We start from the raw sequence: 26,200 nt of genomic DNA, 5'->3' as shown, positions 1-26,200 counted from the left end.
CTCTGGCCCTCACCCACAACTCTACCTCCAGTACATCAATGAACCATTGGTGCTGCTTTCCTCTCTCATCCAGAATTAGGAAAGTTTATCTATCTTGTTTCCAACTTCCACCTTGCTTTGACCTTCACAAGGCCCATCTCTGACTCATTCCTTGACATCTGTTTCCATTTCTGGGGATTGGTTGATTCCCAATATCCACTACAAATCCAACACACAGTTACCTTGACTATACTTCCTCACAACCTGCTTCCTATAAATACACCGTTTCATCTTCCCAGTTCCTCGGACTCTGTCACATCTGATTTGATGACACCAACTTCGATATGGACTCTCCTGAAACGTCCACATTTTTCCACAACGAAGAATTCCCCCAGAACTGTAGTTGAGAGTGCCCTCAGCCAGATCCAATCCATCTCCTACGCTCCTGCCCTTATTCCCTGTCTTCCCTTCCACAATAATCGGGTCTCCCTTGTCCCCACCTACCATCCCACCAACATCCACATTCGTAGGATCATTAGCCGCCATTTTCACCACCTCTACCGGATCCCACCACTGGACGCATATTCCCTTCTGTTCCCTTGTCAGCCTTCCACAGGAATCATTCCCACTGGGATCTGCTAATCTCCTCCTCCGCACTCCCAACACATCTCCACACTGCAACGGCCCCTTCCTCTGCAATTGCACAAGGTGTATCACCTGCTCATTTTCTGCCTTTAACCTCATCATCCACAACCCCAAACACACTTTACTGAATCAGCACTTCCCCTGCATTTCACTCAATCCAGTCTAATGTATTTGCTGCTCACAATGTGGTCACCTCCACATTGGGGAAACGAAGCGCAGACCGGGTGACTGCTTAACAGAATGGTTATGTTCTGTCCTCAAAGTGATCCTGAGCTTTCAATTGCCTGCTATTTCAATACACCACCATGGTTTCTGACCAACATCTGTCTCAGGTTTACTGCAGTCCTCCAGTGAAGTTCAGTACAAGGTGGAAGAACAGCACCTCATTTCCTGCATGGAAACTCCATTGTCTCTGGACTCAGTATAGAGTTCAACAAATTTTAGGGCTTGAGCACCTTCCCCCATCCCCACACACCAGGCCTGGTCATCACATGGGCAGCTACCACATATTACTTATTGTATGCTATTAATAACCATCATTAACACTTATTCATTCCTAGAATTCTTGAGAAGATTTGTAGCTCCAGTTGTGGATGAAGTCATGGATTCGTTTGCCAAGCTGGTGTGGTTTTCTGTAAACATTTTGTCACTTCGCTAGGTGACATCATCGTTGTGTCTTTTATAAGGTATTGGGGTCTGTCTACCCTAGTATTTATACGTCTCTGTTTGTTGGTATTTCTGGTTCTGCATCTGAGTGGTTTGTATATGGAGTCCAGTTCAATGTGTCTATTGATCGAGTTCCATTTGGAGTGCTAGATGCCAAGGAATTCTCTGGTGTGTCTCTGTTTTGCCTGTGCCAGAATGGTTACATCGTCCCAGTTGAATGTGTGCTATTCATGCTCCCAGGCTGACCTTTACTGTCCAACTGTTTTTCTCTCTCTTTGGGCTCTATCGCTGCCTATTGTTTACTCCTCCCTCACCCCATCTTCTGTATAAATACCAACCTTTTCCTAGCTACCACCAATTCTGAAGATAAGACCCAAAATGTTATGTCTGCTTCCTCTCCACAGATGCTGCCAGACCGGCTAAACTTTTTAAGCAATTTCTGCTTTCATATCTGAGTTAGGATGCAGTTGTTTGAAAATGGAATTACAGATTCATGAAGATCATTACGTTCCGTCTTGGAATCAAAATCTAAGACCACATCTGACATAAGCAGGAATCCAATTTGCTAATTGATTTGTCTCTATGAGAAGATAAGCAAAAGAAACTTATTTGTGCTGTTAATTTCTTCTTTAATGATTCCTCTGCTATTGTTAAAACACTTGACTTCTTTGACCCAAACTATTCAATCTACTTTTAAAATGGCTTTCGGGTTGGGTGACAGGAATTAAGAAGTCTTCTTAAATTTATTGCACCAATCTTTGACCTGTATTTAGTCCTACTATTCAGCATGTTTTTCTCCTGAACCTGTTCCCAGCACCCCCACACTTGGCAATAAATCCTGTACACAAGGCATTTTAGACAAACATGGCAGTGTTTTTGCATCTTAGGAAAATATGCTACAGCTTAGGGAAAAAAAAACATTGGTTCAGTTCTTCTACATCAATAAAGCCTTGCTCCAAAGTCATTTTATTTTCAAATTCTGCATCCTCACTCAGGATTTTTCTTTTGTTCTTTTCCCAACACTACTTTTTGGCCTCAGTTCCCATTGGCCATTTTACCACATGCAGCAACAATTTATTTTCACCATTCCTCAGCCTAATCCCACGGAAAGCCTCATTCATTGTGGCTACTTTCCACTCCAATACAAATGCTTCCTTCACTCACTAACATTCTCTTCAATCACGTCTGCAGCTCCAAGTTCAACTTTGAACCAGTCATCATACGACACTGCCTGTCAAAGTTTAAGAGACATTTTATGATCCTGACCCTATTTGCATTTTAATTTCATTCCCCAGTCTTCTTCTTGATTGCAATTACCTCTCCGCTTCTAGAAAGAGCTCTAACTTAAGCCATGTCAAACTCAAATCAATCCTATTCAGCTCCCAAGATGTTGCTTTTTCCTCTGTTTCTAACCTCGTCATCTCGTCCTCAATCTGCCCCTTCAATATCTTATTACCACCCACTACACAATGGGCAGAATTTAAGATTTAGATGCTCTCAGCTTTACATGTAGAGGGCTAATATTCTTTGGTTGACCTTCCACTGCTTCCACCTCTTCACAATCTAATGGTATGACTGGGCAACAACCTCGATTAAGTGCTGACCCCTGCAGATGTTCTCTCACTCCTAGATTCTCCGACATACTGATCCAAGTTCCTATCCTACATTATCTCCCCATCATGCTCTGAAGTCCCAATTCTCCTGGTACTAGACTCCCAGGTCTTTGACTCGAGAGAACATTTGTAAATCCAGTCCTATCCACTGCTGCTTCTGATGGCGACTCATGGCGTAAAGGGAACAAAAATCTCTCCACACTTTAGCTCAGATCTGTTACCTTAAATTTCAGCTCTATCGAGAAACGAATACTTCAACCCACAATTTTTCCACACCCTATTCCCTGCTTTACTGTGGGCAATGATGTGAGAGATCAATAAATATTCCTATTGAAAGGATGTTGTAAGGAAATACATTTTTTTCAATTTACATAGCTAAATTGTGAAAGGTGAATGGTTGTTTATCAAAAAAGCAGACACTTCAGCTGGCGTGTTTGGAGCAGCTGAGTATCTTATGCATCCACTTTACAGATATCACAATGGCATGCATTTGAATGAAACAGAATAAAATATTAGGATACAGTTTCTACTTACCCGATAAGAAAGAGTGAAAAAGTCTCTCATTCTGCTTGGACAATTCTCACACTGCAGAGCTAAATTCCAGGCTTACAAACAAAAGACATGGGCATCATTTATAATTATTAAGGCTTTTCTAAAATATCTGATTATTTACAATAGCTTTGTACCGATAAGAAAAAATATTGGAACTCATCATTTTATGAATTTATGATCAAATTAATTGATTTTACAATCATCACAAATTCTTTTAGTCCATTTTCATACTTGTGAAGGATTTTTAAAATGTACTTCACCAATCACAGTGCTATTGGCTTGACGGGCACAAGGTCCAAATATTCAGCTGAGCGATAATCTTTACATTTCAATCTTTGGACCAAACTAAAACTGATAATTTTAATATTTAAGGTACAGGTTGCATCCAGTTTCGACATTTCAGACTTTGCATCAGGGAAGAGGCTGAATCCCATTGTCAGGTTTATAAAGGCGTAGGTTGGCCCAGTAAAACAACTAAACAATTCTGCAAGAAACAGAGTATGCCTTTCAAATTTGGGGATAAATAGTTGCTCGGGTGAATAGAGTTTCAGAACAAAGACCACCCACCGGATCAGAGTGTGGGGTGTGGTGCATGAACTAGACCGTGAAAGGAGATGTTTCCATGGTTGTCAATAACTCTCTGCAGTTTGGAGAGGGCCACACTCTCTCAGAATTGCAAAGGACCCACTCTGTACGACACCCTCAGGAGAATTCATACTCTCAACAGACAGTATTTCAATTCCATCTCAAACATCAAAAACTGTAAGTACAACAAACTTTTATCCACCCACCTCCATAACCAGCACTCCTCAAACATTCCAGAAGATTCCCCTGGCCTCGGAAATGCAACTAGCCATGCGGCTGATGCAGCTACCACCCCCACGCTGATTGGTGATGTCACTTCCGCCTCCATCAAGGTCACTCCAACAGACACTTCTGGCCCTCACATCATCGCTGATGCCACACGCTCAGTGACTTTCGCCACCCCTACTGCAGTGTCTGTCACCACTTCTGCCCCCACCAGCGCCACTCACCTGCATTGTGCTGACACGCCCCCCCACAGACCCCAGTGTCACTATCCCCACCCCCTAGAACCCTGAGGGGAACACTACCCTTGCTCATGACTCCAGCCCCATTCCCCCCACCATCACACCCACTCCAGGTACAGGCTCCGATCCCACTCCCAGCTCCACACCCACACCAGATCCCAGCTCCCAGCCCTGCCAAGTTTTCACCATTCCCCCAGATCTCTCCCTCACTGAGGACGAACGATCAGTCCTCAGCAAAGGACTCACCTTCATCCCCCTCCACCCACGCATCAATGAATTTAATACACGCCGTGACGTCGAACAATTCTTCTGTCGCCTCTGCCTCCGAGCTTACTTTCACAATCAGGACTCCCGCCCACCTTCCGAGGACCCCTTCGCCCACCTCCAACGCACTGCATCCACCTGGACACCCTGCGCTGCCCTATTCCCTGCCCTCGACCTCTTCATTTCCAAATGCCGCCGGGACATTAACCGCCTCAACCTGTCTACCCTACTCTAACCTCTCACCCTCACAACGCGCAGCCCTCCAATCCCTCTGCTCCAATCTAAACCTCACGATTAAGCCAGCGGATAAAGGGAGAGCAGTGGTAGTCTGGCGCACTGACCTCTACACCGCTGAAGCCAAATGCCAATTCGAGGACACCTCTTCCTACTGCCCCCTCGACCATGACCCTACCCCCATCACCAAACCATCATCTCCCAGACCATACAGAACCTCATCACCTGAGGAGATCTCCCACCCACAGCTTCCAACCTCATAGTCCGGGAACCCCGCACTGCCCGGTTCTACCTCCTTCCCAAGATCCACAAGCCTGACCACCCTGGCCGACCCATTGTCTCAGCATGTTCCTGCACCACTGAACTCATCTTTACTTACCTCGACACTGTCCTATCCCCACTAGTCCAGGAACTCCCCACATACGTTCGAGACACCACCCACACCCTCCACCTCCGACAAGACTTCCATTTCCCCGGCCCCCATCTTCACCATGGATATCCAATCCCTCTACACCTCCATTCGCCATGACCAGGGCCTCCAAGCCCTCCGTTTTTTCCTCTCCAGACATCCCCAACAGTACCCTTCCACCGACACACTCATTCGTTTGGCCGAACTGGTCCTCCCCCTCAACAATTTCTCCTTTGAATCCTCCCACTTCCTCCAGACCAAAGGGGTAGCCATGGGCCCATGGCTCTTCCTCCGCTACACTGATGACTGCATTGGTGCCACCTCGTGCTCCCGCGAGGAGGTTGAGCAATTCATCAACTTCACCAACACCTTCCACCCTGACCTTAAATTTACCTGGACCATCTCTGACACCTCCCTCCCCTTCCTGGACCTCTCTATCTCCATTAATGATGACTGACTTGACAATGACGTTTTTTACAAACCCACTGACTCCCGCAGCTACCTGGCTTACACCTCTTCCCACCCTATCTCTTGCAAAAATGCCATCCTGTATTCCCAGTTCCTCCGCCTCCGCTGAATCTGCTCCCAGGAGGACCAGTTCCGCCACAGAACACACCAGATGGACTCCTTCTTTAGAGACCGCAATTTCCCTTCCCATGTGGTTAAAGATGCCCTCCAACGCATCACGTCCACATCCCGCACCTCCGCCCTCAGACCACACCCCTCCAACAGTAACAAGGACAGAACGCCCCTGGTGCTCACCTTCCACCCTACAAACCTTTGCATAAACCAAATCATCCACTGACATTTCCGCCACCTTCAGAAAGACCCCACCACCAGGGATATATTTCCCTCCCCACCCATTTCTGCCTTCCGCAAAAACCGTTCCCTCCATGACTACCTGGTCAGGTCCACGCCCCCCTACGATACACCATCCCATCCTGGCACTTTCCCCTGCCACCGCAGGAACTGTAAAACCTGTGCCCACACCTCCTCCCTCACCTCTATCCAAGGCCCTAAAGGAGCCTTCCACATCCAAAGTTTTACCTACACATCCACTAATATCATTTATTGTATCCGTTGCTCCCGATTCAGTCTCCTCTACATTGGGGAAACTGGGCGCTTCCTAGGAGAGCGCTTTAGGGAACATTTCTGAGATACCCGCACCAATCAACCACACCGTCCTGTGGCCCAACATTTCAACTCCCCCTCCCACTCTGCCGAGGACATGGAGGTCCTGGGCCTCCTTCACCGGCGCTCCCTCACCACCAGACTCCTGGAGGAAGAACGCCTCATCTTTGCCTCAGAACACTTCAACTCCAAGGCATCAATGTGGACTTCAACAGCTTCCTCATTTCCCCTTCCTCCACCTCACCCTAGTTTCAAACTTCCAGCTCAGCACTGTCCCCATGACTTGTCCGACCTGCCTAGTTCCTTTCCCACCTATCCACTCCACCCTCTCCTCCCTGACCTATCACCTTCATCTCCTCCCCCACTCACCCACTGTACTCTATGCTACTCTCTCCCCACTCCACCCTCCCCTAGCTTATCTCTCCACGCTTCAGGCTCACTGCCTTTATTCCTGATGAAGGGCTTTTTGCCCGAAACATCGATTTCGCTGCTCATTGGATGCTGCCTGAACTGCTGTGCTCTTCCAGCACCACTGATCCAGAGCCATGACTGCTTATTCTAGCTGGTGAAACAGAAAGGGCTTTATTACTGTCTCAAAATATATTGCCAGAATTGTTGAGTTTCACCAGCAATTTTTGTTTCTCTTTCCGATCTCTTGCATTCCCACAACTTGATGTTTATTTAGACAAGTTTGAAAGCTGAAAATCTCAATGCCACCTTGACAAGAATGTCATCTTAGGAGACTACTTAAGTCAGCAAAAGGAAAATTCAAGCATTCTTTAAGACAAAGAGATATTTGTATCAGATATCTGTGCAAATACTGCTTCTTTCAATAGCCTGTCTTTTGCTCATTCAGAATCACAGTAATGTAATTGATTCCAATTAAACAATACTCTGATTAACCAAAAGGTGATATGGTCATACAGCAGTTTGGACGGAGTTCAGAAGACAAACAAACAAATAAATAAATAATCATTTTACTGATCCCCTTATGGGCGAGTTGATTTCCTCTAATGGATTTCCTTGAGGAGGTCGGCACCATATGCGAAACTCACAACTGGAACTTCAAATTTAATCAGAATCTAAAATATTTGATTGGTGCCCAAATGCGAATATCACTGATAGTACTTGGCTGTTTGGGTGAAGAGCCTACACACTATTTGAAACATATTTGTTTGAGGACTGGTATGTCTGGGAATCATAGCAGTAAATTGGTCACCAGTATTTCAGTCTGCCTAATTTTTCTTACTCATGCCCAACCAAGGTTGAAATTTACCCCCTTCATTCGACAAGTCAAGTGCAATACACATCTTTACTTCATACTTGATGGAAACCTTGGTCATATTTACAAATAAGTTAAACACTGAATGTTCCAACAGTTTTTTTGGTCAAACAGCTCTGATATTGTTCAGGCTTTAGCCTTTGGATAATGAAGTTATCCTAGCATTTAAAAAGGTACATATTTATCAATATTTAACAAGAACACATTTTTACCTATTTTTCGAAACCAATTTGCTTCACTACTCTTCAGTTCAACAGTCATTTTTCCCTCAGCCATGTGTACTGTTAGTTTTTCATGAGCTACAAAAAAATGCACAAAACTTTTATACAGCAAAGTCACTGTTAAGAATTCTTGCATATCCTCTTTAAAACAAGAAATTTGTTTACTACTCTTCCTGAACATAAATAAAGTTAAACATGTGACAGTCACATGAAATAACCTTGGAAAAATTAAAACAGCCAATTCTAAATTTTCTTCTTGCAATTCCCCATGTTCAATATACATAACATCAATTCATCATAAGGTCACATTAACTATTAGCTAGACACAGAAAATCTGAAGGAGCAACATAAAAGAACATCTGGTTAATTAGAGGTCATTCATTAGGCCCTGAAGGAGTTAAACCAAAATTGATGAACTTCTATGATTGAAATAATGGCAAATATTTTATTTTAACTAAACTTTAGCAATTAACATTGGTTAACCATTTCAGAAAAAGTGAGGACTGCACATGCTGGAGATCAGAGTTGAGACACCTTGGAAAAGCACAGCCAGCCAGGCAGTATCACAGGAGCAAGAGAATCGACATTTCAGGCAAAACCCTTCATCAAGAATGACGCTTGTGAGCCGAGGTGGTGGAGAGATGGGGAAGGGTGGGGATAACAGAGTGCAATAAGTAGATGAAAGTGGGGGTAATGGTGATAGGTCAAAGAAGAGGGTGGAGCAGACAGGTGGGAAGGAAGATAAGACACGGATAACAGGTTATGACGGCAGTGCCGTGTGTGAAAGTTGGAACTGGGATACGGTGGGGGGGGATGAAGAACTGGTGAAATGCACATTGATGCCATGTGTATGGAGGGTTCCCAGGCAGAAGATGAAGCATTCTTCCTCCAGATGTCAGGGGGTTAAGGGTGTGGCTATGGAGGACATCCAGGACCTGCATTTCCTTGGTGGAGTGGGAGGGTGAGTTGAAGTGTTCGGCCACGGGGCAGTGGAGTTAATTGGTGCGGGTGTCCTGGAGTTGCTCTCTGAAGGACTCTGCAAGTAGGTACCCTGTCTCCCCAATGTGGAGGATACCACACTGGATTGGAGGTTGGCTAATGTTGTTCCACTTTTTAAGAAAGGTGGGAGAGAGAAAGCAGGAAATTATAGACCAGTTAGTCTGACCTCAATGGTGGGAAAGATACTGGAGTCAATTATAAAGGATGAAATTACGATACATCTGGATAGCAGTAACAGGATAGGTCAGAATCAGCATGGATTTATGAAGGGGAAATCATGCTTGACTAATCTTCTGGAATTTTTTTGAGGATGTAACTTTGACAATGGACAAGGGAGATCCACTGGATCTAATGTGCCTGGACTTTCAGAAAGCCTTTCAAAAAGTCCCACATAGGAGGTTAGTGAGCAAAATTAGGGCGCATGGTATTGGGGGCAAAGTACTGACTTGAATTGAAAATTGGTTGGCTGACAGGAAACAAAGTAGTGATAAACAGCTCCCTTTCGGGATGGAAAGCGGTGACCAGTGGGGTACCGCAGGGATCAGTGCTGGGACTGCAGCTTTTTACAATATATATTAATGATATAGAAGATGGCATTAATAGTAACATTAGCAAATTTGCTGATGATACAAAGCTGGGTGGCAGGATGAAACGTGAGAAGGATATTAGGAGATTACAGGGTGACCTGGACAGATTAGGTGAGTGGACAGATGCATGGCAGATGCAGTTTCATGTGGATAAGAGGGACTGAGTATAGAAGCAAAGAGGTTCTTCTGCAGCTGTACAGGGTCCTGGTGAGACCACACCTGGAATATTGTGCGCAGTTCTGGTCTATTGAGGGAGTGCAGCGTAGGTTCACAAGATCAATTCCTGGAGTGGCAGGACTATCTTATATTGAAAGATTGGAGTGACTGGGCTTATACCCTTGAGTTTAGAAGACTGAGAGGGGATATGATTGAGACGTATAAGATTATTAAAGGATTGGACTCTCTGGAGGCAGGAAACATATTTCCGCTGATGGGCGAGTCCCGAACCAGAGGACACAGCTTAAAAATAAGGGGTAGGCCATTTAAGAAAGAGATGAGGAGAAACTTCTTCACCCAGAGAGTGGTGGCTGTGTGGAATGCTCTGCCCCAGAAGGCAGTGGAGGCCCAGTCTCTGGATTCGTTTGAGAAAGAGTTGGATAGAGCTCTCAAGGATAGTGGAATCAAGGGTTATGGAGATAAGGCAGGGACAGGATACTGACTGAGGATGATCTGCCATGATCATAATGAATGGTGGAGCAGGCTCGAAGGGCAGAATGGCCTACTCCTGCACCTATTGTCTATAAATGTTTACAACCTAGAAGATCAAGGGCTACAAATCGATTGAAGAATCATCACCTGATGATTCCTTCCCACGCCAAAAGCCATCCTGCCTGTATTTCCATTCCTTCAACTCACTGGGACAAAATTCTGGAATTCCCAGCAGCACCATGGGTTTATCATGGACTGCAGTGGTTCAAGAAAGTGCCTCATCACCACCTTCGCAAGAATAATTGAGTGTGGGAAATAAATGGGACTCGGCCAATAACGTCCCCAACTTGTGAAAGAATAAATAAAATTGCCCATTCACACTAGGCTTGTCATTTACTACTGGTAAATTAGAGATGGGAAATGATGATATTGAAAGTCTATGCTGATGCCCCATTTCAAACTGCCTCACCTGCTATGGTTCTCTGAAGTCTTTGTAGTGATAATTAAATTTATTTGTGCCAATAATTTAGCAGAATTGTAATGAATTACTTCATCACTCAAATAAGAGAGCCATTTTAAACTACTACTCTTTCCATGTACGTTCTGTCTGGTGTATTATTCCCTGTTCTACTATGTTTGCCATTAGGTAAAAACAATGACTGCAGATGCTGGAAACCAGATTCTGGATTAGTGGTGCTGGAAAAGCACAGCAGTTCAGGCAGCATCCGAGGAGCAGGAAAATCGACATTTCGGGCAAAAGCCCTTCATCAGGAATACAGGCAGAGAGCCAGAAACGTGGAGAGATAAGTGACAGGAGGCCCCCTCCTCTCACTTATCTCTCCACGCTTCAGGATCTCTGCCTGTATTCCTGATGAAGGGCTTTTGCCCGAAACGTCGATTTTCCTGCTCTGTTTGCCATTACTCAACTCCTCCATTAATTCAACTCCAATGTGTTCATATATTATTTAATATAACTGGGAAAATCCTCGCAGGAGACATGGCATTCACAGATAAATATCTAATGCATCATAAAGAAAATAGCTTGCATTTTATATGTATTACACAACCTCAGGACAATCCAAATCATGCAACTTTTCAAGCACTGTCACTGTCATATTAAAGAAATGCAGCCACCAATTTCGAAGTAGCAATCATCTGTAACCAGCCAATTAAAAATATTTTAGTGACGTTGGTTGCAAGATAAACATTGTCCATTCCTCTAGCCAATCTTTTCCTTTCATTTTTTAAAATAGTGCGATAGAAACTTTCATATTCATACCAAAGCAGTCAAGGCCTTAATTTATTTCTCAATGAAACATACGATAAACCAGAATATAAATGCACATCTGTTGAAAAGGAGCAAAGTTTTGAAATTATTCTCTCCAATATTAACCACTTCAAGCAATATAACTAATATGATTAAAAAATTAGGTTCTCAGTTGCAATATCCTCAGAATATCAGATCTTATTGGACCTACCAGCCTTTAAATATGATTTAAGAGAGTCCAGCCGCTCAAATCTGCCAATAGCAACAACATATTTATAGTTAGGTGTTGACAGTGTAAAACATTAGAAACTATAGGTTACTTCCAAAATAAGCAACACTTGAGTATACTTTAGAAATATGTGGTTCCGATCAGCAACATTCAATTTCGTAGAACAATAGGGCTACGTCTGCACACCAAGGTTCAATTCCAGCCTCGGGTGACTGTCTGTTTGGAGTTTGCACATTCTCTCCTGGGTTTCCTCCGGGTGCTCCGATATCTTCCCACAATCTAAAGATGTGCAGATTAGGTGAATTGGTCATGCGAAATTACCCACAGTGTTCAGAAATGTGTCGGTTAGGTGCATTAGTCAGGGGTAAATGTAGGGGAATTGGCCTAGGTGGGTTACTCTATGAAGGCTGTGTTGGGCCGAATGGCCCATTTCCAAACTGTAGGGATTCTATTAATTCTATGAACAGACCCTTTGGTTCAACTCATCCATGCCGTGCAGCTATCCTAAAATAATTGAGTCCCATTTTTTAGCACTTGGCCCACATCACTCTAAATCCTTCCTATTCATATACCCTTCCCCGATAAAAGAAACATAAGCAATGACAAGAGGGACCAACGATAAAGGCTACCTGAAAACAAAGCAACTATAACCAGTGTAGTGAAGAAAGGAAACAAAACTGGGGTTGTTTAAAATAAAAAAATTCTGGAGGTTCCATGTGAGGTCAAAATCAGTACAAAAGGAATAATATTTTCTGATAAGCAGAATTTTAGGGAATTTTTTTCAAATAAGGAATAAAAGTAAATTCAAAGATAAAGGACAGAATATGGAAAAAGTTTTAAAAATATTTTAAAACAGCAAGTATTATTGGAAAGACTGCAAGGGAATCTTGCTTTTAAAACAATCAAAGCAGCTGAAGTTATTCAAAACAAATCTGTAGAGAGAAGCATCCCAAAATCTGGTTTAGTGTGCTACAGGTATTTGACAGTTTGAGTGACTTTATTAATAAAACAAGATAGGTGCATTGAAAGCAGTGGGGGCTTGAAGTAACAGAAAATTGCTGATGTCACATCTGACAGTTGAGAGTCTGATAAAGAGGTAATGTGCAATATTGAGATCATTTGTCTGCTTCTTACAAAGTTGACCTTGTAAATAATTGGCAAGAATTTCAGCCATGACTCAGTTGATAGTAACTCTCTTCTCAGTCATACATGCTGAATTCCAGTTCGATTCCAGGGCTTGAGAGCAAAATCCAAGGTTGTCACTCCATCTGGAGCTAAAAGAGTGCTGCACTGTCAAAGGTGTCACCTCAGGAGATATGATGATTTAATGGCATTATGACCTGATTTAAATCTACTGGTTCAGCTGGTTGCTAAAAATGCAGTGGAATTATTTTAAAGAGAAGAAGGAAATTAACCTGTCTCCCATCCATGTTTCACTCAATTAACATTACAAAAAGAAAAAAAATCAGGTCACTATCCTATCACCGTTTGAGAGAGTTTATTCTGTATACCGTGGATTATTAGATTTCCTATACTCGAGCACTAAATCATTTCAAACGGTACTTCGTTGCCTTCAAAGCACTTTGCTGTTTATGAAAAGTTCGACAAGGCCCAGAAACATTGGCACAACGCCAGAACACGTTAGAAGGTTGGATGTCTGACTCAAGGCTCAGGCTTTGGGTCAGCCATGTATTATTTTTAGTTGATAGTCATCCATTATTATTAGTAAGAACGTCAATAGTGAGATCAACAATGGAGATTTATCAATCTTGCTTAGCACTTATCAATGCACGAATCACTGGGAACCACTACAGAAACATGTAGTATCTTTACGTTTCAAAAGTGCATAGTTTCTCAAAAGCTAAGAACAGTGCCTTCAAGTGAATCAGCATCAGTGGGACGTGCAAAGAAAATGGTCTGGTTATTATTACTGCAAATACAGTCTATAAACAAATTTCAAGAAATAGCAGCTAAAATCAAGAAACATCTGGATTTTGCAAGTAAACAAATGGCCCTTAATGTTCATTCCACTTGTTCCGCACAGACTTTTTTTGCTTTCTAAACAGCAACTTATGTTGATACAGTAAATGACTCTGATGTAATAGATGCCATCTCCACAGGAGGACTTTTTTTAGATTACTTACAGTGTGGAAACAGGCCCTTCGGCCCAACAAGTCCACACCGACCCGCCGAAGCGCAACCCACCCATACCCCTTACCTAACACTACGGGCAATTTAGCATGGCCAATTCACCTGACCTGCACATCTTTGTGACTGTGGGAGGAAACCGGAGCACCCGGAGGAAACCCACGCAGACACGGGGAGAACGTGCAAACTCCACACAGTCAGTCACCTGAGGCGGGAATTGAACCCAGGTCCCTGGCACTGTGAGGCAGCAGTGCTAACCACTGTACCACCGTGCCGCCCACTTACCTGAACAGAGTGCTTAGTTTTATTTTCTCCAGTTCTTTGGAGATGGTTAGTGAGAGCCACATTGGGGCAAAAAAATTCAGAACACCACATGTTAGAGTCACGTCTCACTACATCCAGGGGATGTCCTGGAAATGCATCTACTGCAGTTGCAGTTGCCAAGCCTTGCATGGTGGAGGCCTCCAAGCGCTCCATTTCTTCCTCACCCGCGAACCCTATCAGTACCCCTCTACCGACACACATTTTTGATTGGAACTACGCCTCACACTCAACAACTTCTCCTTCAAATCCCCCCATTTTCTTCAGGCCGAAGGGGTAGCAATGGGCACCCACCTGCCTCTTCGAAGGATACATGGAACAGACCATCTTCTGCAGTTACACTGGCACCATAGCCCACCTTTTCCTCTGCTACATTGATGTCTGTTTCGGCACCACCTTGCGCTCTCGTGAGGAGGTTGAACAGTTCATTAACTTCACTGACATCTTCCAACCTGACCTCAATATCTCAGACACACCCCTCCCGTTCTGGACCTCTCCATCTCCATCTCTGGCGACCGACTCAACACAAACATCTATTTCAAAGCCACCGACTCCGACAGTAACCTGGACTACATCTCCTCCCAACCCCACTCCTGTAAAAATGCGATCACTTACTCCCAATTCACGTGACTCTGCTGTATCTGTTCCGAGGAGGAGCAAATCTATTCTAGGACATCCCAGATGGCCTCTTATTTCAAGGACCGCAATTTCCCCTCCCACATGCTTGGTAATGCCCTCCAGTGCACTTCCTCCACTTCACTAGTTTCCTCATCTCCCGTTCCCCCTGACCTTTTGTGCTATTGCAAAATCAAGACCTACGTTAATCTTCAATAAGAAACACTGCAAAAAGCATTTCTTCCCAGCACAACAGAACTGTAACTAGGGTGAAATGATACAAGTAAAACTGAATTACCACCAGTTATTGGTGCTGTGAAGTTACCTGGTTTGTTGATCATCTGTGCCTGTAATCGACGGAACAAGGCGAATTAAACATCTGTTTAAAGATAAAAAGAAATCATGTGAGAATTTTTGAAATACATAAGAATTTCTGTAAAACTCTGAAGTAAATGTACAACTGGGGAAATGACAGTACGGTGGTAATTCACTAGACTAGAACCAAAGGCTCCTGGATTCTGGGGGTGTGAGTCTGAATCCCACCATGGTAGATGGTGAGATCTGACTTTAATAAATAGCTAGCCAAATGGCAATTATAACAACCACAGCTAACTGTTATAAAAACCCATCTGGTTCACTAATGTCCTTGAGGAATGGAAACCTGCCATCTTTACCTGGTCAACCCAAACAGTGACTCCAGATTCTCAGCAATATAGCTGACTGTTGTGGTTTTGTTCGCCAAGCTGGGAATTTGTGTTGCAGACGTTTCACCCCCTGTATAGTTGACATTCTCAGTGCTTGGGAGCCTCTTGTGAAGCGCTTCTGTGATCTTTCCTCCGCCATTTGTCGTGGTTTGAATCTGCTGCTTCTGGTTGTCAGTTCCAGCTGTCCGCTGCAGTGGCCGGTATATTGGGTCCAGGTCGATGTGCTTGTTGACTGAACAGAACCACAACAACGAGCACCCGAGCTACAAATCTTCTCCCAAACTTTGAATATAGCTGACTCTTAGCTGCCTTAAGGGATGGGCAATAAATACTTGCGTAGTTAATGGTGCCATCGACCAATAAACATATAAATAAAATCCTTCACATTTTTAAAAGTTTGTCATTCCTTTAAGCATGACATTCAAAAATTTTAATACAGGTCGACAATCCTTAATCCGAAATCACAAAATCCAAAAAGCTCCAAAGTCCAAAAGTTATTTTGTGAAGGTTTTTTCTTATTAACAAGGTTGTTTAGCATGCAAACAGTTAACCCAAGTCAACACCACTTGATGCATGTCACTCAGATGCAATGTGGGGTGCGTGGCCCAGAACCGGCAGGCCTTGATTCTGTTTCACTTGTGTTTTACTTCGTGAGTATGCTCCTCCGGTAAGATTTTTAAAAAATTTCACCATCAAACTGTCACTTATTCTGAAATTTGAAAAATTCTGAATTCCAAAAACCAGCTGGTCTCGAGCATTTCGGATAATGCACCTGCATTAGAATCACTGAAATATTATGGAAGTCATTTCCTGTTGTTCTGGTAAAAATATGTTTCTAAAAAAGTCCAATTTTGTTGACACCTTTTTTGCAGAGCACTTTGGCATCTGTTTTTGAATTGAACACTAAATTGCAAACAGGATCATGTTACAAGTGAGCTCCCTGCCTATTTCCTATCTATTAGAATTAAAGTCTGTAAAAATATGATAAATTTTCTATGCCTATGATAAACATTTTATAAATAACTTAATATGTAAAGGTTAGATCACTACAGTCCGATGGACCACAGAGCTGTTCTCCTATCAGGAGATGATAACTGGCAGTGGTCTAACTGAAGGTCATCAAGATGAAGGGAGATTACCACAGATGGTAATCTATGGTAATCTCAGTCGGTGCAGGAACTGACCCACACAGTTGGCATTTATCTGCTTCATAAACCAGCCATCCAGGCAACTGACTTAATTGACCATATGTATATATACATCATATATTGACCTATGGTACATAAGAATGAGGTCTTGTTACAATCATACAGGTCTTTGGAGACACCACACTTGGAAAGCCATGTGCAGTTTAGGTCTCCATTCCAAAGAAAATACATACTTGACTAAGAGGCAACTTAACCAAGTTGGTTACTGGAACATGAGGACTTGTGGTATGATAATAGAATGAGTAAATTAGATTCATTCTGTGGAGTTTAAACTAACAATGCAAGAACTTGAATGGCCTTATAAGGGTGGACATTTAGAAGCTGTTTCACTTGGCAGGACAATCTTTGGGGGGGGGGGGGGGGGGGGGGGGGGGGGAAGGGAACAGGTTTGGGAAGGTGTTCTAGGTCAAATCACAGAGGAAGAGCTGTGGGAGTCATGCTTGGGGAACGCAATTTGGTCCAACAGGATTTACTTGGGCTGCAGCAAAGGGGAGGATTTGGTGGCTGTTGCATTAATTCTAGCAGTTGGGGTATCAGGTCAAATGAGGTCAGGCCCTCTTTAAAGGAAGTAGGGATGGTGGCAGTTGTAGTTAGCTCAGGTCATGCTGGAAGTTTACTGTTCTCTTCAGCAGGTTTAGAGCTAAGGGAACAACAACAATGTTACTGTCTCTCAGTTCTGGCAGAGTTGTATCAGAAGTGGAGGCTCAGATTGAGAGTGGCTTGCGTCAGATATTGAGAAGGTAAGAATGGTGTCAGGTGCTAGGGAAGGCATATTTCAGGTAATGCTAGTGGTGAATGGAGGAATTCAATTAAATGGTTAATCAAAGAGTTAGAGTCAGTCTTTAATCCTCTAACATTTCTCGGGTAACTATGAATCTTAAATAAGTTATGGAATTGTCTATCAGGACTTTCTATTTCTGGGAGAATTCCCATTGAGTCAGCTACATTGAGATTCCACGTGGTCCCGATTCACGCCAGGTGATGTTTCACCTGACAATCCGATAATCGTAATAGCTGGACTAATAACTGAACATTCATATTTCTGTCTAAGTAGTCTGAAATCTTTGGAAGAAGAGATTTCTCCGCATCTCAGTCCTGAACAGCCAATACCTTATACGAAGATGAGGAGGAATTTCTTCAGCTATAAAGTGGTGAATCTATGTAACTTCTTGCCACAGAAAGCTGTGGAGGCACGTCACTGAGTCTCTTTAAGACAGAAATAGATAAAATCATAACTAATAAGGGGATCAAGGGCTATGGGCAGGAGAATGGGGCAGAGATCGAATGGCAAAACAAGCTGAATGGGCCAAATGGCCGAATTCTGCTCCTCTTTACTATGGTCTTATAAAATTTCAATAAGCCTTTTTACTCTTATATTCCAATCCCTTTCTTCACAAAACTGACATAACAATGGACTTTCTACGAGCTTGTTGGATCTGCGTTTAACTTTGACTCACATAAAAGGGTCCCCCAATTCCCACTGAATGCAAACAAGTTTTCTGGCACTCAAAAATATTTGAGTAAAGTGAATAATTTCATGTTTTGCCACAACTCAGTCCATCAAGGATATCTTTGCCCTATCTCCCAATCAGTCTATTTGCCTCTGCAGCCATTTTACGCCCTCAAAGCAAAGTCTTTCCACTTAAATCCTGTGGTGTTGCAAATTTCAATGCATTATATTTAGTCCCTTTACACAAGGCATTGATGGAAGTCATATAATCTGGATGCAGCTGAGTTTTAAGTATAGATCCTTGTAGTGCCCTGATAGTTATTGTCTGTCAACCAAAAAATATGTATTTATTTCTACTGTTCACTGTGTTGCTTTAAGTGAGACTCCCTTAAAATCTTTCTTAAGATTCCAAATGCATTGACAGAATTTTCCAGGCTCGCCTGCTGCGTTTAGAAGGAAGTGCAAAGGAACCTAACTGAGCAGCAGGCAAAAAAACAGTTTCCTCATGGTGGGTTATAGTTTTCACATTAAAATCTTAGAATCTTTCAGGTGAGTAGGATTTCCAGAGCTTGATCAAGAATCTCTTTTGCATTCAGTCACATGTCACAAACACTCATTAACACTCCCAGCGTGCTGGAATTGCATTCATGGATATATTACTGCTCGGCGAAAATAGGAAATTCTCGGTCACAAACCCAATTCACGTATGAATTAACCTATTGTTAAAGACATCAGCTGAGAGTGCTCTAAACAGAGGCCAAAGCAGTCCTTGAATGCTTCTCCAGTAAAAAAAAGAGTTGCTGATGAGAAAATGGAGCCTACCTCAGAGACCTTCAAAGCAGGACTGGGTAGTGATCAATTGGAATGGTACCACTCACATATTACTGGAGCATACTGGTGACAGCTGACAAAATTCAAATAGCTAAAATATTGGAGTCTGAAAAATCAAGCCTGCAACAGCCAACATTTTTACTGGGCACAGACTCACCATATAGTAAGGTCTTGCAGAACTTGTCACATCACAAAACGGAGAGCTATTCGGCCCACCAAGTCCATTCTGTCATTCAATGAAATCATGGCTGATCGCATAATCCTTCACGCCACTCTCCTGATTCCCTTAATGGTTACAAATCTATCTATTTGAGTCTTAATGGGCCAACCTTGATAGTACTCTGTGATAATGAATTCCACTGATTCACTAACCTCAGACAGAAGAAATACTTCCTCGTCTGTCCTAGACGGGCACCTCTTTTTGAGATTGTGTTCTCTGGTCCTGGATTCCCTTGGTAGCTTTTGGGGTACCATTGCACTAACTGTGTGTGCTCATACAAAACTTCTGACGAAAAACAACATCGAACAATACAGCTCAGTACAGGTCCATCAGCCTTAATGCTGTGCCAACGTTTTATCCTTCTCTAAGATCAAGCCAACAGACATACCCTAAACTTTGCTATCATCCATGTGCCAATCCAAGGGTGGTTTAAATGGCCCTCGTGTATCGGAGTCTACTACCACTGCTGACAGTGCTTTCCAGTCTCTGTGTAAAGAACCAACCTCATACATCTTTCCTCAACCTTCATCCAATCATCTTAAAATTACGTCCCCTCATGGTAACTATTTCAGCTATGGAAAACAGTCTCTGGCTCTATCTATGCCTCTCATCATCTTGCACGCTTCTATCAAGTCACCTCTCATCCCTCTTCGCTCCAATGAGAAAAACCTTAGCTCCCTCAACCTTTCTTCGTAAGATAAGTCCTCTAGTCCAGGCAGTATCCTGGTAAATCTCCTCTGCACCCTCTCCAAAGCTTCCACATCGTTCCCATAATGAGATGACCAGAACTGAATACAATATTCCAAGTGTGGTCTAACCCGGGCTTTATAGAGTTGCAGCGTAACCTCGCAGCTCTTCAGCTCAATCCCCCACTAATGAAAGCCAACACACCATACAACTTCTTAACAACCCTATCAACTTGAGTGGCAAATTTGAGGAATCTATAGATGTGGACCCCAAGATCCCTCTGTTCCTCCACACTGCCAAGAATCTTGACTTTGACCCTGTAATCTGCATTCAAATTCGGCCTTCCAAAATGAATCACTTCACACTTCTCCAGGTTGAACTTCATTTGTCTCTTCTTGGCCCAGCTCTGCATCCTATCAATGTCCGATTGCAACCGACAACAGCCCTCGACACTATCCACAAACTCCACTAATCTTCATGTCATCGTTAAACTTACTAATCCACCCTTACACTTCCTCGTCAAAGTAATTTATTTAAAAAATCACAAGCAGCAGAGGTCCCAGAACAGATCCCTGTGGAACCCACTGGTCACCCAAGCTGAATACTTACAATCTACTACCACCTTGTGTCTTCTATGGGCAAGCTAATTCTGTATCCAGACAGCCAAATTTCTCTGTAGCCCAAGCCTCCAGATTTTCTGACTGAGTCTACCATGGAGAACCTTATCAAACACCTTGCTAAAATCCACGTACACCACATCTACTGCTCTACATCCTCAGTGTGTTTTGTTACATCTTCAAAGAATTCAATAAGTTTTGTGAGGCATGACTTGCCCCTCACAAAGCCATGCTGACTATCTCTAATCAAGCTATGCTTTTCCAAATAATCATAAATCCTGTCTCTCTGAATCCTCTCCAATACTTTGCCCACCATCGATGCAAGATTGATTGGTCTGTAATTCCTAGAGTTATCCCTATTCCCTTTCTTGAACAAGTGAATAACATTTGCTACCCTCTAGTCATCCAGTACTATTCCAGTGGACAGTGAGGATGCAGAGATCATCGCCAAAGGTGCAGCAATCTCTTCCCTCGTTGCCTGTCGAAATCTTGGGTGTATCCCGTCTGGTCAAGGGGACTTATCTATTCTAAAGTTTTTCAAAATTTCCAGCTCATCGTCCTTCTTAACATCAACCTGCTCGAGCGTACCAGCCTGCTTCACACTGGCCGCACAAATGACAAGGTCCCTCTCAGTAGTGAATGCTGAAACAAAGTATTCATTAAGGCCCTCCCCTACCCGCTCCAGCTCCAGGCACAAGTTCCTTCCACTATCCCTGATCTGCCCTTCCATGACTTTGGCCATCCTCTTGTTCCTCATTTAAGTGTACAAGGCCTTGAGATTTTCCTTAATCCTACCTGCCAAGGCTTTATCATGCCCCCTTCAAGCTCTTCTCAGTCCATTCTTCAGTTCTTTCCTGGGAACCTTGTAACCCTCTAGAACTCTGACTAACCCTTGCTTCCTCAACCTTAAGTAAGCTCCTTCTTCCTCATCTCGTTATCCAATGTTCCTTCATCCTTCCATCCCTTACTTGCCTCAGTGGGACAAACCTATCTGACACTGGCAGCAAGTGTTCCCTAAATAATTTCCACATTTCTGTCATGCATTTTCATGAGAATATCTGCTTCCAATTTACGTTCCACAATTCCTGCCTAATAGCACTGTAATTCCCCCTCCCCCAATTAAATATTTCCCCATATCGTCTGCTCCTATTTCTCTCCATGCCAAGAGTAAAGGTCAGGGAGTTGGGAACACTATCACCGAAATGCTGTCCGACCAAGAGATCTCGAGTAGCGTAGCTTTTTATTTGTCATTTCTACTATATACATCTGATACAGTAAAAGCAAAACAGCGTTCCTCCAGAACCGAGGGTGCTACATGGACAGCGCAAATTACACACTATAAACAAGTACACAGCATAAAGTGCATAAGTAGTGCAAAATACACATATTACAATAATAGACATTTTACGAGCAGCAATTCAAAGTTGTGCAAAGAATTTCAGATGGGAAGGAGTCCGATCATGTTGTTTTAAGGAGCTTGACAGCATGGGGAACAAACTGTTGCATGGTCTGGCCACGAAAGACCAAATGCTCCTGTATCTTGTGCCAGATGGCAGGAGGGAGCAAAGTTTGCGTGAGGGTGTATAGAATGTTCCACAATGCTCTTAGCCTTTCAGATGCAGCATGTGGTGTAAATGTCTGTGATGGAGGGAAGCGAGACCCTGATGATCTTCTCAACTGTCCTCACTAACTGTTGTAGGGACTTACAATCCGAGTTGGTGCAATTCCCGATCTATGCAGTGATGCAGCAGCTCAGGCTACACTCAGTGAATCCTTTATAGAATATGGTGAGGATTTTTTTTTGGGGGGGGGGGGTTAGCCAGGTGTATGCCAAGAAATATGGTGCTCATCACCATCTCCACAGGGGAGCCATTGATTTCCAGCGGAGAGTGGTCACTCAGTGCCCTCCTGAAGTCAACAACCATCTCTTTCGTCTTGTTCACGTTCAGAGACAGGTTGTTGGCTCTACACCAGGCCGCACCTCTTCTCTGTATGCTGACTGGTCGCTCGCGCTGATGAGAACCACTACATCGGTTAACTTGATGATACGATTCGACCTGTACATCACTGCACAGTCATGTGTCAGAAGAGTGAATAGCAATGGAGTTGTGGGGTGCCCATGCTCAGTGTGATGGTGTTAGAGATGCTGTTCCCAGTCTGGACTGACTGATGTCCACAAGTCAGGAAGTCCAAGATCCAGTTACAAAGGGAGGAATTTATGGCCAGCAGACCCAGTTTTCCAATCAAGTGCTGAGAAACAATAGTGTTAAATGTAGAACTTAAGTAAATGAACAGTAGTCTGATGTAGGTTTCCTTCTTCTCCAGGTGGGCAAGAGCCAGTTGGAGGATGGCAGAAATGGCATCATCTGTTGAGCGGTTTGGTTGATATGCAAACTGCAGAGTGTCCAGTGAGGGGTAGCAGGGTCTTAATATGCCTCACCACCAGACTCCTGAAGCACTTCATGACGGTGGGTGAAAGCACAAAGTAAACAAGCGTCTATAGCCAGAAGAAAACAGCAAGTCAGGCACGATCAGGGAGAAGAGTCGTCAACATTTTGGGTATAACTCTTCTCAAAAATGGAGGTGGCAGTCAGGGGAGTTGCAGATGGGGGGGTGGAGTGGAATGGTGAGGTAGTGGTAGCTGTACACAGATAGTGGGAAGGACCAAATTAGTCGATGGGAGGAATGAATCCTGTTGGTAGCTGAGAGGAAGGGGCAGTCGGTAGAGTGGAAGAGAGGAGGCAGGACTAGAAGAGAGTTGGGGGATGGGAAGGAAGGCTATTTGCAATCGGAGAATTCAATGTTGAGTCCTCCGGGCTGTAGGCTGCTCAGGCGGAAGATAAGGTGGCATTCCTCCAATGTGCAGTGTCTGATTCAGTGTGGCAATGAAGGAAGCCGAAATGGACATGTCAAAGAGGGAATGGTAAGGGGAATTAAAATGGGCGGTGACTGGGATATCATGCTGGCCCTTGCTGGCTTGCCGGAGATGCTCAGCAAAATGTCCCTTAGTTTACATTTGGTTTCACCGATGTTAAGAGCACCAGTGGGAGCATAACATGCAGGAAAGTAGGTTGGAGGAGAGACAGGTGAACCTCTGTCTCACCTGGAAGGACTGTTTGGGGCTGAGGGGGATGATATGCCAGCAGGGTTTGCATCTTTTACAAATACAGGGAAAGGTACTGGGAAGGCTGGGGGGAGGGGAGAGTGGCACGAACCAAGGAGTGACAAAGGAAGCAGTCCCTGCAGAAGGTAGAGAGGAGAGGGGACGGGAAGATGGTCTTGGTGGTGAGTCGAGATGGAGTTGGCAAAAGTGTTTGATGATGATACGTTGGATGCGGAGACCAGTGGGTGGAAGGTGAGGACATGGGAGATATTGCGTTTATTACGCTTTTTGAGAGAGTGGGGTTTCAATCAGTGCAGCAGGAAACGGAGGTGATAAATTGGAGGGCTATCCGGATGAGAGAGAGGGGGAAATGCAAGTTGTTTAAAATAATGGACATCTGGAATGTTTAGGAGTGGAACGTCTTCTCAGAGCAGATGTGATGCAACAGAGGAATTGGGAAAATGGAATGGAGATTTTGCAGGATGTGAAGTGGGAGGAGGTCTAGTCCAGATAGTTATGGGAGTCTGAGCGTTTGTGGTAAATGCCAGTCCGTTGACTGTCACCGACATAGAAACAGAGAGGTCAAGAAAGGGGAGGGAAGTGTCCGAAATAGACCAAGTGAATTTGACAGGGTGGAAGTTATTGGTGAAGTTGATGAACTGCTCCAGTTCAGCCTAGATGCACTCATCGATGTCACAGCAGAAAAATGCCTGTGTATGTACTGAAGATGAACTGTTCCAGGTAGAAAACAAATAAGTATGCATAGATAGGGCCTAAGGGAGTGCCATGGCCACCCCGTGGATTTAGAGGAAGTGGGAAGAGTTGAAGGAAAAGTTATTGAAGTTGAGGACTATTTCAGCAAGGTGGAGGCGGGTACGGTCGGAGGGGGACTGGATGGGTCTGTTGGAGAGGAAGAAACTGAGGGCCTGCAGGCAGTCATTGGGGGAATGGAAGACAAGTACCCTTATTTGCTCTGAATGCCACTCATGAAGACTCCAACATCCCACCGTCCACTCTTCATGAAACTCAGAGACTGATCAGTTTAAGTTATATATTCTTTTGGATTCACTTATTATTTCTAATCCACTTGTATTTCTGTCATATTATCACTTAGAGGAGTGGTAGAGTATTACAGCAGAGAAACAGACCCTTCAGTCTAATCAGTCCATGCCGATCATAATCCCATGGACTAGTCCCATTTGCCTGTGCTTGGCCCATATCCCCTCCAAACATATCTTATTTTCGTACATATCTAAATGTACTTAAGTTGTAACGGTACCTGCATCAGCACTTCTTCTCGAAATTCATTTCACATACAAGCCACTTTATCTTTTCAAACATTTCTCCTCTCACCTTAAAAATATGCTCCCTAGTCTTGAAATCCTCACTTCTTACAATTAGTAGCTAACAAATCTACTCTTTCTTTAGCTTAAGAAAACCTGGTTAAGTGGCTCATTTTTAAAACATAAATTTCTTTGGTCTGGGAGAAATGTCTCTAACAGAGGGGATCATTTTTAATTCATGTTGTGACCTAATGAAGGTACAATTAAATAAAGAATGAAAGCCATTTATCCAAACTCGTCTGGGAACAAATAAATTTGGGAAATGACATCTAGAACCATACCAAATTGGGAACGTCGCACTGGTAGCAACACCTGTATATAAATGAGGGCCGAAACATTTCAAGCAGTTGGATTGATCGATTTTGCCAATTTGCAGCCTTGGATATTCTTTAATTTGTTTACACTGTGCACTCTGCGAAGGTAGTCAAGTACAAGTTGAGAAAAAAAAAACTCCTTCAGACAGTGACTTGGACTCTAACAATGTAAGCCATAAGATGGTTTCCAGCATAATCAACAACAGATCTATACCTGAGAGCTGTTAACAATTGACTGCAGTCTTTGGAGTATTCACATAAATACTCAAATGCCATTCTGGCAACATCTTCCTGGTCATTCTGAAAAAAAAAATGGACATGTAAGATTGCAAGGATTAGATCATCAATCATTTTTACAATTTTGAAACATCACATTAATCTTGTGGATATTTACAAAGAAACACCATTTCACTAAAAAGTATTGATACGATCTACCCTTATTTTCAACTACCATGAATCTTTAAAATCAGAACTCCAACGACAAAGCAGGCAAGAACAATAATGCTAGTGGCTGTGAAGCTCACTGTAGCCATCAATTTCTATAGTAGTGGATCCTAACATCATGAACATATCCTAGTTTGCCATACACTGCTGCATTTAGGCAGTCACCAAGACCCTGGACATCATGAAAAAGAGTTTCATTGATTTCTTTCCAAGTAGAGTCATTTCTTGCAATGAATTTCTTACATTGCAGGCAGCTGATGAGACAGTACAAGTGACTCTCCACAAACAGATGATTTCGCTGCACTTTGGATGCTGCCTGAACTGCTGTGCTCTTCCAGCACCACTGATCCAGAATCTGGTTTCCAGCATCTGCAGTCATTCTTTTTACCCCAGAAGTGCAAGAGGTTCCACTCACAAGTG

General features: G+C 43.4%; 1 protein-coding gene across 1 annotated transcript in view; it reads right to left on the bottom strand.

The window, feature by feature from the left end:
• tex11 (testis expressed 11) overlaps window positions 1–26,200 on the bottom strand; it is a 169,743-nt gene that overhangs the window by 54,932 nt on the left and 88,611 nt on the right. Inside the window, 5 exon segments of the mRNA XM_060831995.1 lie at window positions 3,438–3,508; window positions 8,037–8,123; window positions 11,758–11,798; window positions 15,185–15,238; window positions 25,551–25,636. Of these exon segments, the coding sequence (XP_060687978.1) occupies window positions 3,438–3,508; window positions 8,037–8,123; window positions 11,758–11,798; window positions 15,185–15,238; window positions 25,551–25,636 (339 nt within the window).

This window comes from Hemiscyllium ocellatum, chromosome 11 (assembly GCF_020745735.1).
Source record: "Hemiscyllium ocellatum isolate sHemOce1 chromosome 11, sHemOce1.pat.X.cur, whole genome shotgun sequence".
Taxonomy (NCBI): Eukaryota; Metazoa; Chordata; class Chondrichthyes; order Orectolobiformes; family Hemiscylliidae; genus Hemiscyllium; species Hemiscyllium ocellatum.
This window is presented reverse-complemented; position numbering and strand designations above follow the sequence as displayed.